Source organism: Sugiyamaella lignohabitans, chromosome A (genome assembly GCF_001640025.1).
Source record: "Sugiyamaella lignohabitans strain CBS 10342 chromosome A, complete sequence".
Lineage (NCBI taxonomy): Eukaryota > Fungi > Ascomycota > Dipodascomycetes > Dipodascales > Trichomonascaceae > Sugiyamaella > Sugiyamaella lignohabitans.
Genome location: NC_031672.1, coordinates 2,641,989 through 2,654,611, shown reverse-complemented (window position 1 = coordinate 2,654,611; position 12,623 = coordinate 2,641,989). Strand labels below are relative to the sequence as shown.

The 12,623-nt window shown below is 41.7% G+C and overlaps 6 protein-coding genes across 6 annotated transcripts; 5 read left to right on the top strand and 1 right to left on the bottom strand.

Moving 5' to 3' along the window:
- Positions 1 to 103: 103 nt before the first annotated feature.
- Positions 104 to 2,002, top strand: DUS3 (Dus3p; the record flags this gene model as incomplete). Its single annotated transcript, XM_018882804.1, has 1 exon — positions 104 to 2,002. One exon carries the CDS (start codon positions 104 to 106, stop codon positions 2,000 to 2,002), a length of 1,899 nt encoding a protein of 632 aa, XP_018735056.1.
- A 195-nt stretch (positions 2,003 to 2,197) lies between these two features.
- YET3 (Yet3p) lies at positions 2,198 to 2,788 on the bottom strand (the record flags this gene model as incomplete). The annotated part of the gene is made up of 1 exon (XM_018882803.1): positions 2,198 to 2,788. One exon carries the CDS (start codon positions 2,786 to 2,788, stop codon positions 2,198 to 2,200), a length of 591 nt encoding a protein of 196 aa, XP_018735055.1.
- Positions 2,789 to 4,017: 1,229 nt separating this feature from the next.
- AWJ20_834 (uncharacterized protein) lies at positions 4,018 to 7,098 on the top strand (the record flags this gene model as incomplete). The annotated part of the gene is made up of 1 exon (XM_018882802.1): positions 4,018 to 7,098. The coding sequence occupies one exon, from the start codon at positions 4,018 to 4,020 to the stop codon at positions 7,096 to 7,098; it is 3,081 nt and encodes a 1,026-aa protein (XP_018735054.1).
- Positions 7,099 to 7,374: 276 nt separating this feature from the next.
- Positions 7,375 to 8,379, top strand: GOR1 (Gor1p; the record flags this gene model as incomplete). The annotated part of the gene is made up of 1 exon (XM_018882801.1): positions 7,375 to 8,379. The coding sequence occupies one exon, from the start codon at positions 7,375 to 7,377 to the stop codon at positions 8,377 to 8,379; it is 1,005 nt and encodes a 334-aa protein (XP_018735053.1).
- A 1,200-nt stretch (positions 8,380 to 9,579) lies between these two features.
- On the top strand, positions 9,580 to 10,527 carry AWJ20_832 (uncharacterized protein; the record flags this gene model as incomplete). The annotated part of the gene is made up of 1 exon (XM_018882800.1): positions 9,580 to 10,527. One exon carries the CDS (start codon positions 9,580 to 9,582, stop codon positions 10,525 to 10,527), a length of 948 nt encoding a protein of 315 aa, XP_018735052.1.
- A 247-nt stretch (positions 10,528 to 10,774) lies between these two features.
- SHP1 (protein phosphatase regulator SHP1) lies at positions 10,775 to 12,268 on the top strand (the record flags this gene model as incomplete). Its single annotated transcript, XM_018882799.1, has 3 exons — positions 10,775 to 10,894; positions 10,984 to 10,988; positions 11,323 to 12,268. The coding sequence occupies 3 exons, from the start codon at positions 10,775 to 10,777 to the stop codon at positions 12,266 to 12,268; spliced, it is 1,071 nt and encodes a 356-aa protein (XP_018735051.1).
- Between the last annotated feature and the right edge of the window lie 355 nt (positions 12,269 to 12,623).

The following is a 12,623-nucleotide window of genomic DNA, read 5'->3' as shown; positions in this document are numbered from 1 at the left end:
TGTAAGCCTGTTTGAGACATAATTGATCTCTTCATGCATTAAAAATTTAAGGAGGACTGATTTCCTTCATTTCAATCCAAGTCCTATCGTAAACATTATAGAAATGTCTCACGACACAGCTGAAGGATCATTGGAACCGGATTCCAAAAGAATTAAGTTAGATACTGCTGAAGAGATAGGGTCCCAAGATTCAGACTCAAATAGAATTAAAGGGATCGCTCCAATCAAGGCAGAATATATTCTTGAAAAACAAGTAGCTCAGAACGAGGTAGAACATGATGACGAAGCGGAAGGCCAGGGTCTCACCGAAAGAGGTAACGGAGGGGAGAATGGAGTGAAGAACAAGAAGAAAAATAGGGGCCAAAATAAAAAACGTAACCTTGTCCAAGCCAATGAGACTATAAAACTATGCGAGCAGATCAAAGGTGGAGCTGCGGAATGTAAATTTGGCGAGAGCTGCAAATACGAGCATGATGTCGCCAAGTATATTGCTTCAAAACCTACTGACATTCCTGGAGTCTGCCCAGTTTTTGCAGCTATAGGATATTGTCCTATTGGATTGAGGTGTAGGTGGTTGACCTCGCACTTCTCTAATAACAAGTTAGACGTGAATGAAGAATTGAAATCAAAGGCGCTCTTGGAAAATTACGAGGTTAATAGGATTGACATTAAAGACCAGATGTTGTTGAACCGTAAGAAATTTGATTTTCCCAAGTCTGAAGGCGTCATTAAGTACCTTGATGATAGAATCGTGCGCAACGAGAAGGGTCAAGCATCTGAAAACACCGAAAATGCTGACAATTCAGATATCACGGAAAAGAAAGATCTGGCTGCCAGCTTTATAGAATCTCCGCTGCTTGCTACGGAAAAGAAAAAGCTTTATTTAAAAGGCGCTAAGATTTTGTCCCCGCTAACAACGGTTGGCAATCTACCATATCGTCGATTAATGAAAAAGCTTGGAGCAGATGTCACTTATAGTGAGATGGCACTGGCACTCCCATTACTACAGGGCCAAAAATCGGAGTGGGCGTTACCACGTGCCCATTCATCAGAAGTAGGTGGATTTGGCGTCCAGATAGCGACCTCAAAGCATTGGCAGGCCATAAAAGCTGCAGAAGCTATTGCCAAGTTTGCACCCCATACCTCCGAAATAAATCTTAACTGTGGCTGCCCAATCGATCTTTTATATAAGCAGGGTGCAGGATCTGCTCTACTTGATAATCAAGGTAGGTTAATGAGAATGGTTGTTGGCATGAATGCTGTCAGTGGTGATATCCCTGTCACCGTGAAATTACGAACGGGAACCAGGGACGGACACCCAACTGCAAGAAACATAGTATCTAGGCTTCTGGAGAATGGTCAAGTCGCATCTATCACTCTTCACGGTAGGTCTCGTGCTCAAAGATATACTAGACTAGCTGATTGGGATTACATAAAGGATATTGCAGATTTTGTCAAGGAGAAGAGAGAGGGAAAATTATTAGAAGGCGAAGAAGGTGATGGTCGTATCGTAAAACCTTGGATCATTGGAAATGGTGATATTTTCTCTTGGAAGGATTGGTATGATGCTATCGAGAAATTCTCGGTTGATAGCTCCATGGTTGCGCGTGGCGCATTGATCAAGCCATGGATATTTGAAGAAGTTGATGCTCGTCAATACCTTGATAAATCAGCAACGGAGAGGTTGGAGATAGTTAAGACTTATGCCAATTATGGCTTAGAACATTGGGGATCTGACACATATGGAGTTAACCAGACTAGGAGATTCCTTTGCGAATTTCTCTCCTTCACTCATAGGTATATTCCGGTTGGTATTCTTGAATATCTCCCCCCTCGTATAAACGATCGCCCACCATTATGGAAAGGACGGAATGAACTTGAAACCCTGTTGGCCAGTACAGACTATAAAGACTGGATAAAGATTTCCGAGATGTTTTTAGGACCTGCTAACGAGGGATTTGAGTTTGCACCGAAACATAAAAGTAATGCGTATGAATCCTAGTGTTACTGTAACTGCCAGGTACTATTTGTAGGTTAAATGAGAAATATGTCGATTAGAAATAATTTTTATGAAAACTTGAAAATATATAAGCAGCTGTTTATTAAATTGCTAAAGTTATGGTCATAGACGGCTACACAACAAAAAATACTTTTGGTGTAATACCCTTTTTAATAGCTACAACATTAAATTGTTGACCTAATCTAGTTTCTTATCAGAAGGTACTGAACCACTCTTAGCATTCAATTGATCACTGACGCTATGATATTCTTTGGACAGCGCCTCAGACTGCTTCTTCAGAGTTTGCAAATCCTGGTCTTTACGAGCCAACTCTTTTTCAAGACGAGCAATCTCTGACTTTTGTTCAGTGGCAAGAGTTTCAGCTTTGACGGAATCATTAGAGCTTCCCTTGAGAGCAGAAATTTTGTCTTGAGCTTCCATTAAATCAAGAACAAGAGCATGAGTTCTGTTTAAAATCAATGATAGAAACAGGGTGAAGCCACACAAATACATGTTTCTTTGGGAATAGAACTTGCGAGCCTGAATCTCAGATCTTTCTACAGAGATCATGTTCCCCGCAGCGCGAATGGAACTGTGAGCTTCGGCAACTTCGACTTGAACTCTGTACACTCGATTGACCGAATCAATAAATAGGATCAGTATGAATATAAAAGTAAATCTCAAGGTTATCGCTAAGTGGTGAGCAAAAGGCAGACCGGATAAAGCAGTCAATACCTTCTTACGATAAGCTCGAGGTAACGGTGTAACCAAGAATAGGAATGCTCCCATCTCCGCAACGAGGAGGATAAACACCTGGGATCCGTTAGTTTTCAAAGATACTGATAATAAAATTGAACAACAAGAAATCTCTAAGTTCTTGCTAATACTTCACAATATACATTGCTTGCTTATCACCATCTGGCACTTACCAAAGTATAATAGAGAGTCATTGTTTAACCGCACACAATAAGGATTTCAGAATTCAAAAGATTAGTTCAATTGAAAATAGTTGTTACAGAAACTTCAAATAGCAAAGCCAAAGTCTATGGTAACAAACGCCCCCTAGCTTCTAGCAATCTAGTAAAAGTACCGTGGCTGGATATATGTGGCTAAGAATTCCTTGCCCAGTTTTAAACCTGCATGAGATGATGACGTTGCTCACAGGTTGATTTAAAGTTATTGCTTGGGACAACGGCAATTAACATGATGAACAATAGTAAAACTGCTCAGGATAGTAATATAAAAATCGTTCTCTCGCACGATGATTTTTAAATTGGGATGAGGGCAAAGCGTGAAATGCCTATCACGTGATTGCTGTGATAACGTCACATTTGATTTCTTATGAAACATAAAAAATATAAAAGGTGACGTCCTCGCTTGCGTGATGACTACCCGAAGTACATGAGTTAGTCGAATAAGCCGATTTTATATTCCAATATATTTACATAATGGAAATAAGTCAGTAAATTCTTAAAAAAAGCCCAATTAAAATTAAAGTAATAAAACCATCGGACATCCTAACTAAGGAACTTAAAGCTGTAATATGTCCGAAAGGTAAGGTGACCGATCGACAAAGGGTTGTGGGGAATCTGCGAAAATCGGGCTTGTGCCCATCTCTACTATAGGTGGGTAATGCATGATACCTTGTGTGAGTCTACTCAGTCCATTTGATTTAACAGCTTGTTTTATACAAGTTTTCTCAGAGAACGGTTATAGGAAACCTTCCTAGGGAGTGGCTAGAAGGAACAACCTTTTGAGTAACGTGTTGGCCGGGACCGGTTAGGAACTTCACTCAAATTTTAGACATTCTTTTTGTGAACTTAAGTCAGCTCTGGACACTAATCTCGTTTGGAATGAATGACTGCCTTCAGTTTATGATTAGCATTTTTATGGTATATATCCAGGTTTAGCTATTCTTTGGACTATGTTTTTGGTCTGATTTTTTTCATTCACCCTTTAATACAAGTAGCGACTACTCCTTGGATCTATTATTTCCATTAAATTTTTGTTATGCTAAGATGTCCTTAACTGGAGCTACAAGCGGGGCAGATCAAAGATTCATTCATCCAAATCCCACACCAGCTTTATATTATGAACCTGGACTAAATAGCCATACAGGTCAGACTGAGCATGTTAAACGTAAAAGGAAAGCTAAGTCTCGAAAGGGCTTAGAAAAAGTTTTTGCTTGTGAGGAAGAAGGATGTGATAAAAGGTTTACAAGATCCGAACATTTATCCAGGCATAAATTAAACCATTCCCGTAAAATCACATTTAGTTGTAACTGGCCAGGTTGTGATAAAACTTTTGTTCGGGAAGATTTGCGGACAAGGCATGTGGAGAGGCACATAAAACGACAGGAGGCGGAAACTAACATCAAGCCTATAATCCAGGTTCAAATGAATGACGAAAAGCTCACCCAGAAGAGATTAGGCTCTAATAATGAGATGAAGGGCGGTATCCCTTCTAGTAGCAACAACAATAGTTCGATCCAATCCCAGTCAAATCATTGGGGATCAGGTGGACCACGTAACGAAAATCAGCTTGAGAATTCCTACATTTCTACTGATCCTCTGAGGTCAGAATTGCAAGCACCGAACCCCACTCAATATAACGCGTATATTGGACAACCCCAGCAGATTGGTGCCTCCATACCAAATCAAAAAGTCAATAGCGAAGCATTTCAACGTATGTCTATCGGTTCACAGCAAAATCAAACATCTGAAAAAGCGTCATCGCCGTCTTTACTGGAGCCTTCTTTTAGGCAAAGTTCCAGGAGCCCTCGACCGTCATTGCCAGGTTTCCAGCAATTAGTGGGACCGGACCGATGGCAAGGATTCCAACAGGGAGATAACATGGGCACTCCGACAACTAGCCTTAACAGTCCAGGTGGGATGGAGATTAATTCACTTCTGACGCCCAATAGTACAACTGGTGTGCAGTCTACGGCAGTACCTAGAGCTGTTGGTGGAGTACCTGGTCCGTCAAATTCGTCCTACCTGAATGCAACTGTCTATTCACCAGTCAATGCTGCATTATATCAACCTAATTCCCCAAGATCGTCTTCTGTTTCTGCCTCTGCGACCTCTATCTATAGTAACTATGGCCCTTCGGTACCTCCTGCTCCTGAAGTGTACCGGGGTGGCATATCAGGCTCGGGACTTTCACCAACTTCTGCGGAACTCATTGACTGGTATTTCTCTGATTCCATGTTCCTGGGAAGTAGAGACTTTTTTGCCCCCTCCAATGCTCCGTCCTATGATTTACCATTGATTGATTTTTCTCAATTTTCCACACCACCAGAATTTTCCCAGGCCCAACTCATATCTGAGAACAAGAGGAACCAACTTCTGAACTTGATTCCGGCTCTAAGTACACAGGTTGATTTCACGCTTGAGAATATCAATAGATATTTGGACTTTTATTGGAAATATTTTCATATTCAGTTTCCAATCTTACATAAAATTTCTTTCGAAGCTGAAACTGCTTCAACGCATCTACTATTGAGTATGATATTAATTGGGGCTGCTTATGATGATGCAAGGGAGCTTGCAATGGCTATTGCCGAACCGTTCCGTTGGATTATTTTTAGTTCTCCTGGGTTCCATCCACCGACAAAACTTCCTATATTACAGAGCTTATTATTACTAGAAGTCTACGAGAAAACAATGAGTACACGAAAGTTACACGAGAGAGCTCATATACACCATGGAGCTACGTTACAGTTAATTCGTAGGGGTTCTACTTTACTCAATCCAGCATATGCATCATCTGCTCTAAGTGGAGAAGTTCGAACTTGGAGAAAATGGGTAGAAACAGAATCTATAAAGCGAGCAGTCTTTTTAGCATTTATTATGGATGTTCTTCACTCCGTCTTATTTGGGCACGGACTATTGATGGGTGCACATGAGATGAAACTTCCATTACCCTGCGATGACAAGATTTGGAATTCGCCTGATGACGAGCGTACCAAGCTGGGCGCGAGTCCCCCAATTCTCTTCCTTGATGCTTTAAGGAAGATATTGAATTTGCGCTCTGTTAAAATCACGGGGTTTGGCAGCCAAGCCCTCCGCGCCGGAATCCTATCGATCGCAATCCAGATGTCACAGCAGTCACAACATATTTCCTCAATAGGTTGGGGTTCATTCAGAGATAGCTGGAAGTCCATTATAGTTCGGTCATTTGATTTTGAGCTTCAGGATTATAAGAGTGCTCTGGCCCAGCAAGAAAGTGAAGATTCTATACGTCGGCAAAAAGAAGTTAATGCAATTGATAGCAAGAGTACTGTAAGCAGCAGTGGCAAAAGTTTTGCAGACAATGACGATAGAAGTACATCTGGAAGAAGATATGATCAGGCGGCATATATTTATGCCAACGACCATTCTGTAACTGAAACTACTTACCATATGCTCCATCTTTACTTACGCGTTGCAAGATATGATTTACGTGTTTTTTGTGGAGATCGCCGAATCATGGGCCGAGCTTCTCATAGAAATGACTTCCAGGCTGCAAAGAAATATATTCAAAATTGGGCTAAAACGCCGGCAGGACACGAGGCAGCCTTTCATGCTCTTAAAGCTCTCTATCGTGTATTCATAACAGGCGATAGAGAAAGCGAAAGGGTTGATATCGGAGGGTCTGAATCAAGCGCTCATACCTCAGGTTACAATGTTACTAGTGATGTGTTTTTACATCGTCCTGTTATGATCGTTCATTGTACAATGGTGTTCTGGGCTTATTCATATATTTTGGAGGGTCCTGAGTCTGGACATATGACAGGAGTCAATGATATGCCGGAACCGTCGCAATTAAGGCAGATTAAAGACCATGAATGGGCAATGGCAGCTGAAAGTGGCCGCTCTTTTCTCGAACGGATGAACGTGGCGAAAACGCCTGCGCAATTGCAACAGATACCTTACAAGAATAGAACCGTTGGATTGCTTAAATGGGTCATACTGTCCTTGAGGGGTAGTAAATGGTTCGCGCTCCAAGAGATGTGCGATATTTTAGATGATTGCGTAGAAAGGAGTCTTGGAAGAGTTGATTATATCGAACGAAGTGACGATGACGAGCAAGCTGCAACAGCCGCCGTAGGATACTGAGACTATTTATTTATTATATTTATATTGAATTTGACACAAATAATCATATACTCTTAGCTAGATGGAAGGCTTAAAATTAATTACTGACTACATTGGGGGCATACATAGGCTAATTTAGCTTTACCCCACACACAACCCCCAAATTGATCTGCAATGGGCACTATTGTGGGTGTTGTGGGGGTAGCCAGCATGTGTGGGGGTAACTCCGCTATAAGTACAAATATTTTCCCATCTTTCTCGCTTTTACAATATCGTTCTAATCTTGAATCTATAAAAATGACACAAACTAACAAATTACTGTTGCTGGGAAAAGTTATCCATGCTAAGGCAGAGTATCAACAGCTTTCTGAACTTGCTGAACTGGTAGAGTTTACTTCGAAGACCCGTGAGGAGTTCATTTCTGATCTTCACGGCAAATACAGTGATATCACAGCCATTTATAATACACACCACTCAGATCATATTGTTCACGGAATTGACCAGGAGATAGTTAGTCATTTCCCCGAGAGCCTTAAATTTGTTTGTCATAATGGTGCTGGGTATGACTCTGTTGACGTTAAAAGTTTGACTGGTAGGGAAATTCAACTATCGAACACCCCCCAAGCAGTTGCCAATGCCACTGCTAATACTGCGATTTATTTGATTTTGGGAGCATTGAGAAATTTTAACCGCTTAGCTAATGAGCTACGAAGAGGTAATTGGTGCCGTACTACTCCCGAGGCCCATGAGCCTACTGGCAAAGTCCTAGGAATATTGGGGTTGGGAGGAATCGGTAGTCTTATTCGTGACAAGGCAGCAACATTGGGTTTTGATAGAATCATTTATCATAATCGCCGTCAGTTGCCCAAAAATGAGGAGGGGTTGGCCGAATATGTGACCTTTGACGAACTTTTAGCTCAGTCTGATGTACTGTCTTTGAGCTTGCCGTTAAATCCTAACACAAGACATATTATTGATGCTGGTGCTTTATCCAAATGTAAAGATGGCGTTGTTATTGTTAACACATCTAGAGGTGCAATTATTGATGAGAAGGCGCTTGTAAGGGCCCTTGATTCGGGTAAAGTTTCATCAGCGGGTCTTGATGTTTTTGAGAAGGAGCCCGAAATAGATCCTGGTCTACTTTCTAATGAAAACATACTCTTGTTGCCTCATGTTGGTACTCATGCTGTAGAACCCAGGAAAGAAATGGAATTGACCGTAATCAGGAATCTGAGATCAGCCTTTAAAACTGGCAAAGTAGTAGATCTGGTACCTGAACAAGTGAAATCGTCTAGATTGTAATCAGAATTCTTCTGAAGTTTATTAAGTGACGAAGAGGTTTATATAATCAATGCTATATATTTTAGACATGGTTTATGCAATATCGGGTAGATTACATGTATATACCCGAACTTCCAATTCTAGCTTAATTCAGATAAGCTGCATAACGGTGCGTGGGGGCAATCTCTCCTTATCAACTTCGTGATCAGCATGAGCCCTTGAGGATAAGATACCATTTTAGGATATCTAGCAGCGCCCAACATGATCTACAGATCGAAGCCGATAAAAATTATTCGTGACAGCAGTTAGAGTTCGGCTAGTTCGATAATAGTATTAATAATCATAGAGTTAGCCTGTTGCTTTGAATATATGAACTAACAAAAAAAAGAAGATAAAAACGCCTACCTCTCCATCAGAAAAATTCGTCCAGAGAGCCTGCATTCTGAGTGAAAATCATTGAAGATCTTCACAATGTCCGAAGGCACCTCGAAAGCCCCAAATACCCGAGTGGATATAAGTTATTATGAAGATTCCAAGCTGAATCGTGTCAATACAAGAGCCACCAGCATCATTTCAACGGCTGGGGAATCAGTTGACATTCATCTTGGGCCGATAACTACAAATGCACATAGTATCACATCTACCCGCAGCGTTGATTATAATAGTAATCAAAACATATCAGAAAATGATAGACCGGGGCAATTCAGATCTCTCTTCCACGAGGTCATTTGTATCGGGCTACTAACTATGGCGCCAATGGTTGGCAATACTAGCACAGGCGCATTCCAGCTTGCAATTCCTCAACTCGCAAACACATTCCAAGTTTTTGATGGGTCTCTAACCTGGACCCTGGCTTCTTTTAGTTTGGCCTGTGGATCTTTTCTTCTCTTTATGGGAGGTGTAGCTGACACTTTTGGCAGAAAACAAACCCTACTCGCTAGTTATTCTATCTACGCTATCGCTTCTCTAGGAGGAGCATTCACAAAGTCATTTGTTAGCTTTTGCGTTCTCAGAAGTATCCAGGGGGTAGCGGCTGCAGCGGCACCCCCAGCAGCTGTTGGAATCCTCAGCAATCTATATTCCAAGCCAAGTGTCAGAAAAAACAAAGTGATGGCCACATTTGCTGGGGGCGCCCCGTTGGGGTACACAGTTGGAATCCTTATAGGAGGTATATTCGTTCAATACTTTTCTTGGAAAGCCATACTCTATTTTTTGACTATCATGTATGGTATTGGCGCAATTGGTGTTTGGAAATTGGTTCCTTATCCCATGGATCCAGAGGAAAATGGAGCACCACCAAGGAGTTTGAGAGAAAAACTCAGTGGATTTGATTACGGCGGAATCATCCTCGCCACTGGTGGCTTGACTATCTTCACATTTGCTATAACACAGGCCAACTCGTTGACTAACGGATGGCGATCACCGACTATCATATCATTACTTGTTCTCGGAGTAGCCTTTATCACAGCATTCTGCTTTTATGAGACCTACATTCCTAAAAACCCTCTGATGCCTATGTCAATCTGGAAATATCCTGGCGTAGCGTTGTGCATGTTGATCAGTAGCTGTGGTTGGATGGCATTTAACGGAATCACCACTTATTACTGCCCACTTTATTTCTTAAAGGTAGTCCGAGTTAGTCCCATTCTGGCTACAGCATATCTCACGCCTTACTCCATATTTGGGATATCAGTAAACATCTTTGCGGCTTTCACGCTACATAGAATTCCCGGAAGATATCTATTAATTGCTGGTAACTTAGGCTACCTTGGAACTTCTCTGATATGGGCTTTGATCCCCCTTGGTTCAAATTACTGGGCTCTACCATTTCCGTCCATGTTTCTTGGCGTTATTGGTTCAGACTTAGCCTATAATGTTGGAAATATCCACATACTTCGATCAGTTAGTTCCAAGCTACAATCTTCAGCAGCTGGAATGTTTAATACAAATCTGCAGTTATCGATAACTGTAGGGTTGGCTGCCTCTTCAGCTGTCGTCTCTACTATCGTTCAAAACCAAGATTCTGCTTCTCCCGAATTATTGCTCAAGGGCTATCATGCTGGTGCCTGGTTAGCTGTAGGAATGTCTGCCGTGGGTCTACTAATGACACCTTTCCTCAGAATTGGACTACAGGGAATCGACGAGAAGCTTCCACACGATGAAGTTTAATCAATCCCAAACTTTTATATATGATCAAAGGAGTTTTCAAATAGTTTATCTAAAGTAATTTATCATGTTTATTAAAAAAAACGGCGAAGCTGTCCCTAGATAATACTAGATCATACGGCGCTATAAATGTGAACCTGGCTGCAGGCTGCTGACAAAATACTAGTGCCACTAACATTACACTTGGATTATATCTTCTCAATAATTGACTATATTTTTAAGCCTCCTCATAGTTCCTAGTATTCACAATATGAGCGAGCCTGTGCAAGAACCTGATCAAAACCAATTGGTAGCGGAGTTTGTAAACGTGACACAATGTTCCCCTGATGAGGCACAAGAGTTGCTAGAGCTTTCTCATTGGAATCTTGAGGTAAGTGAGGTGAGCGAGGCTGTCTCGAGAACCCCATCTCTAACATTGAAGTAGCTTGCTCTTATGGAATTCTATAAAGAGGGTGAAAGTGCCGATAACATTAATTCAATTGCATCGAACCCTGGACTTTCCCAAGGAACCTCTTCAGGGACTGGCCAAGACCAGGGCAGCTTTCCGACCCCGGGGTCCTCGTTTTCAAAACAGAAGTAAGTGGTTATGTGACATGTTCTGAGAGATGATTGAGTAAATCGGTGGTTATCTATATATATAGGATTAAAGAGCAACATGCACAGTTGGAGACTAACATCGCTCAGAAGTCAAGAAACAAAGAAGTTTGCTACATTCGCAGACCTATCCAGAAATGGATCTAAAGAATCCACACCTGCTCATTCTGGTTCAGACGATGACGAAACGGAGAATTTGTTCACTGGCGGCGAGAAATCGGGGCTTGCCGTTCAGAATCCTGATGGAGCAGGCTCTTCAAGTGGAAGGCTAATCAGTAACATATTCCGACAAGCTCAGAGAAACCAAGCTGGAGGAGCTCCTAAAGCTGGCGACGATTATAGCGACGAAGATGATGAGTTTGAAGAGGATTATGATGATATTCCGGGTGGCGGAAGCTTCAGTGGTTTCAATCGTGGTCGTAAGAGTGGGAAAAAATCAAATAAATTCACAGGAACTGGATTCACTTTAGGCAGCGATGAGGTACCTTCTAGAACTGTCGAGGATCCAAGTAGTCTTCTGAAAAACTCAAGACCACAGAGGGTAGTTCGACAGCTTACATTTTGGAAAAATGGTTTCAGTGTAGAAGATGGCCCTTTGTATCGTTATGACGACCCCCAGAATGTTGCTCATTTAGAAGCCATTAACTCGGGTAAGGCACCACTTTCGCTATTAAATGTCGAAAATGGCCAAGGAGTTGATGTTCGCATTGTCCGCAAGATGGATGAAAATTATGCCCCTCCCAAAAAACTTGGTGGATTTCATGGTCAGGGTAATAGACTCGGATCACCAGTTCCAGGTGATATTTCATTAAGTAATAGCGCATCCAGTTCTACTGCGAATTTGTCTTCTTCCTCTTCAGTATCGGCATTGGGCACAGCATCTGGAACTGCACCAGCATCTGGTTTAGGAGCTTCCGGCGATGCACCTGTTCAAATTAGATTAGGCGATGGGCGTGCTTTACGGGCACGCTTTGAATCGACTGGGTCTGTTCAACAGCTTTATGATTATGTCCAGAGTGCCCAATCTTCTACAGAGGCTCGAAACTTCGTCCTGCAGACCACTTTCCCAAATAAAGAACTGCTGGATAGGGAAATCTCACTTAAAGAGGCAGGGGCTGTTGGTGCTGTTGTCATACAAAAGTGGGTATAGAAGCTCATTAATTTAAAATATATATAAATGGCCAACATAAACTATTATACGAATACAATCGTGAACTCTTGTTATTCGATACGCACGGCTTGCATCAGTATTGATATATTGTGTGCCGCCGATCTTTATTTATTTGAATGTAAACATTAACCTCATTCAAGAACACCGTAGATGGCAAAATTAGCCGATATTTATAAGCTGGACCTACCCAGGGTTGCCAGTGTAGAGTTTCCTGGGAATATCCAGAACCCATCCAGGGCTCTAGACATGCTGGGAGGTTCTAATCAAATAGAAAAGGTGAGTCGAGTTCAACAGGCGATGTGCTTCGTGGATATACTAACATTCCAAGGCCATT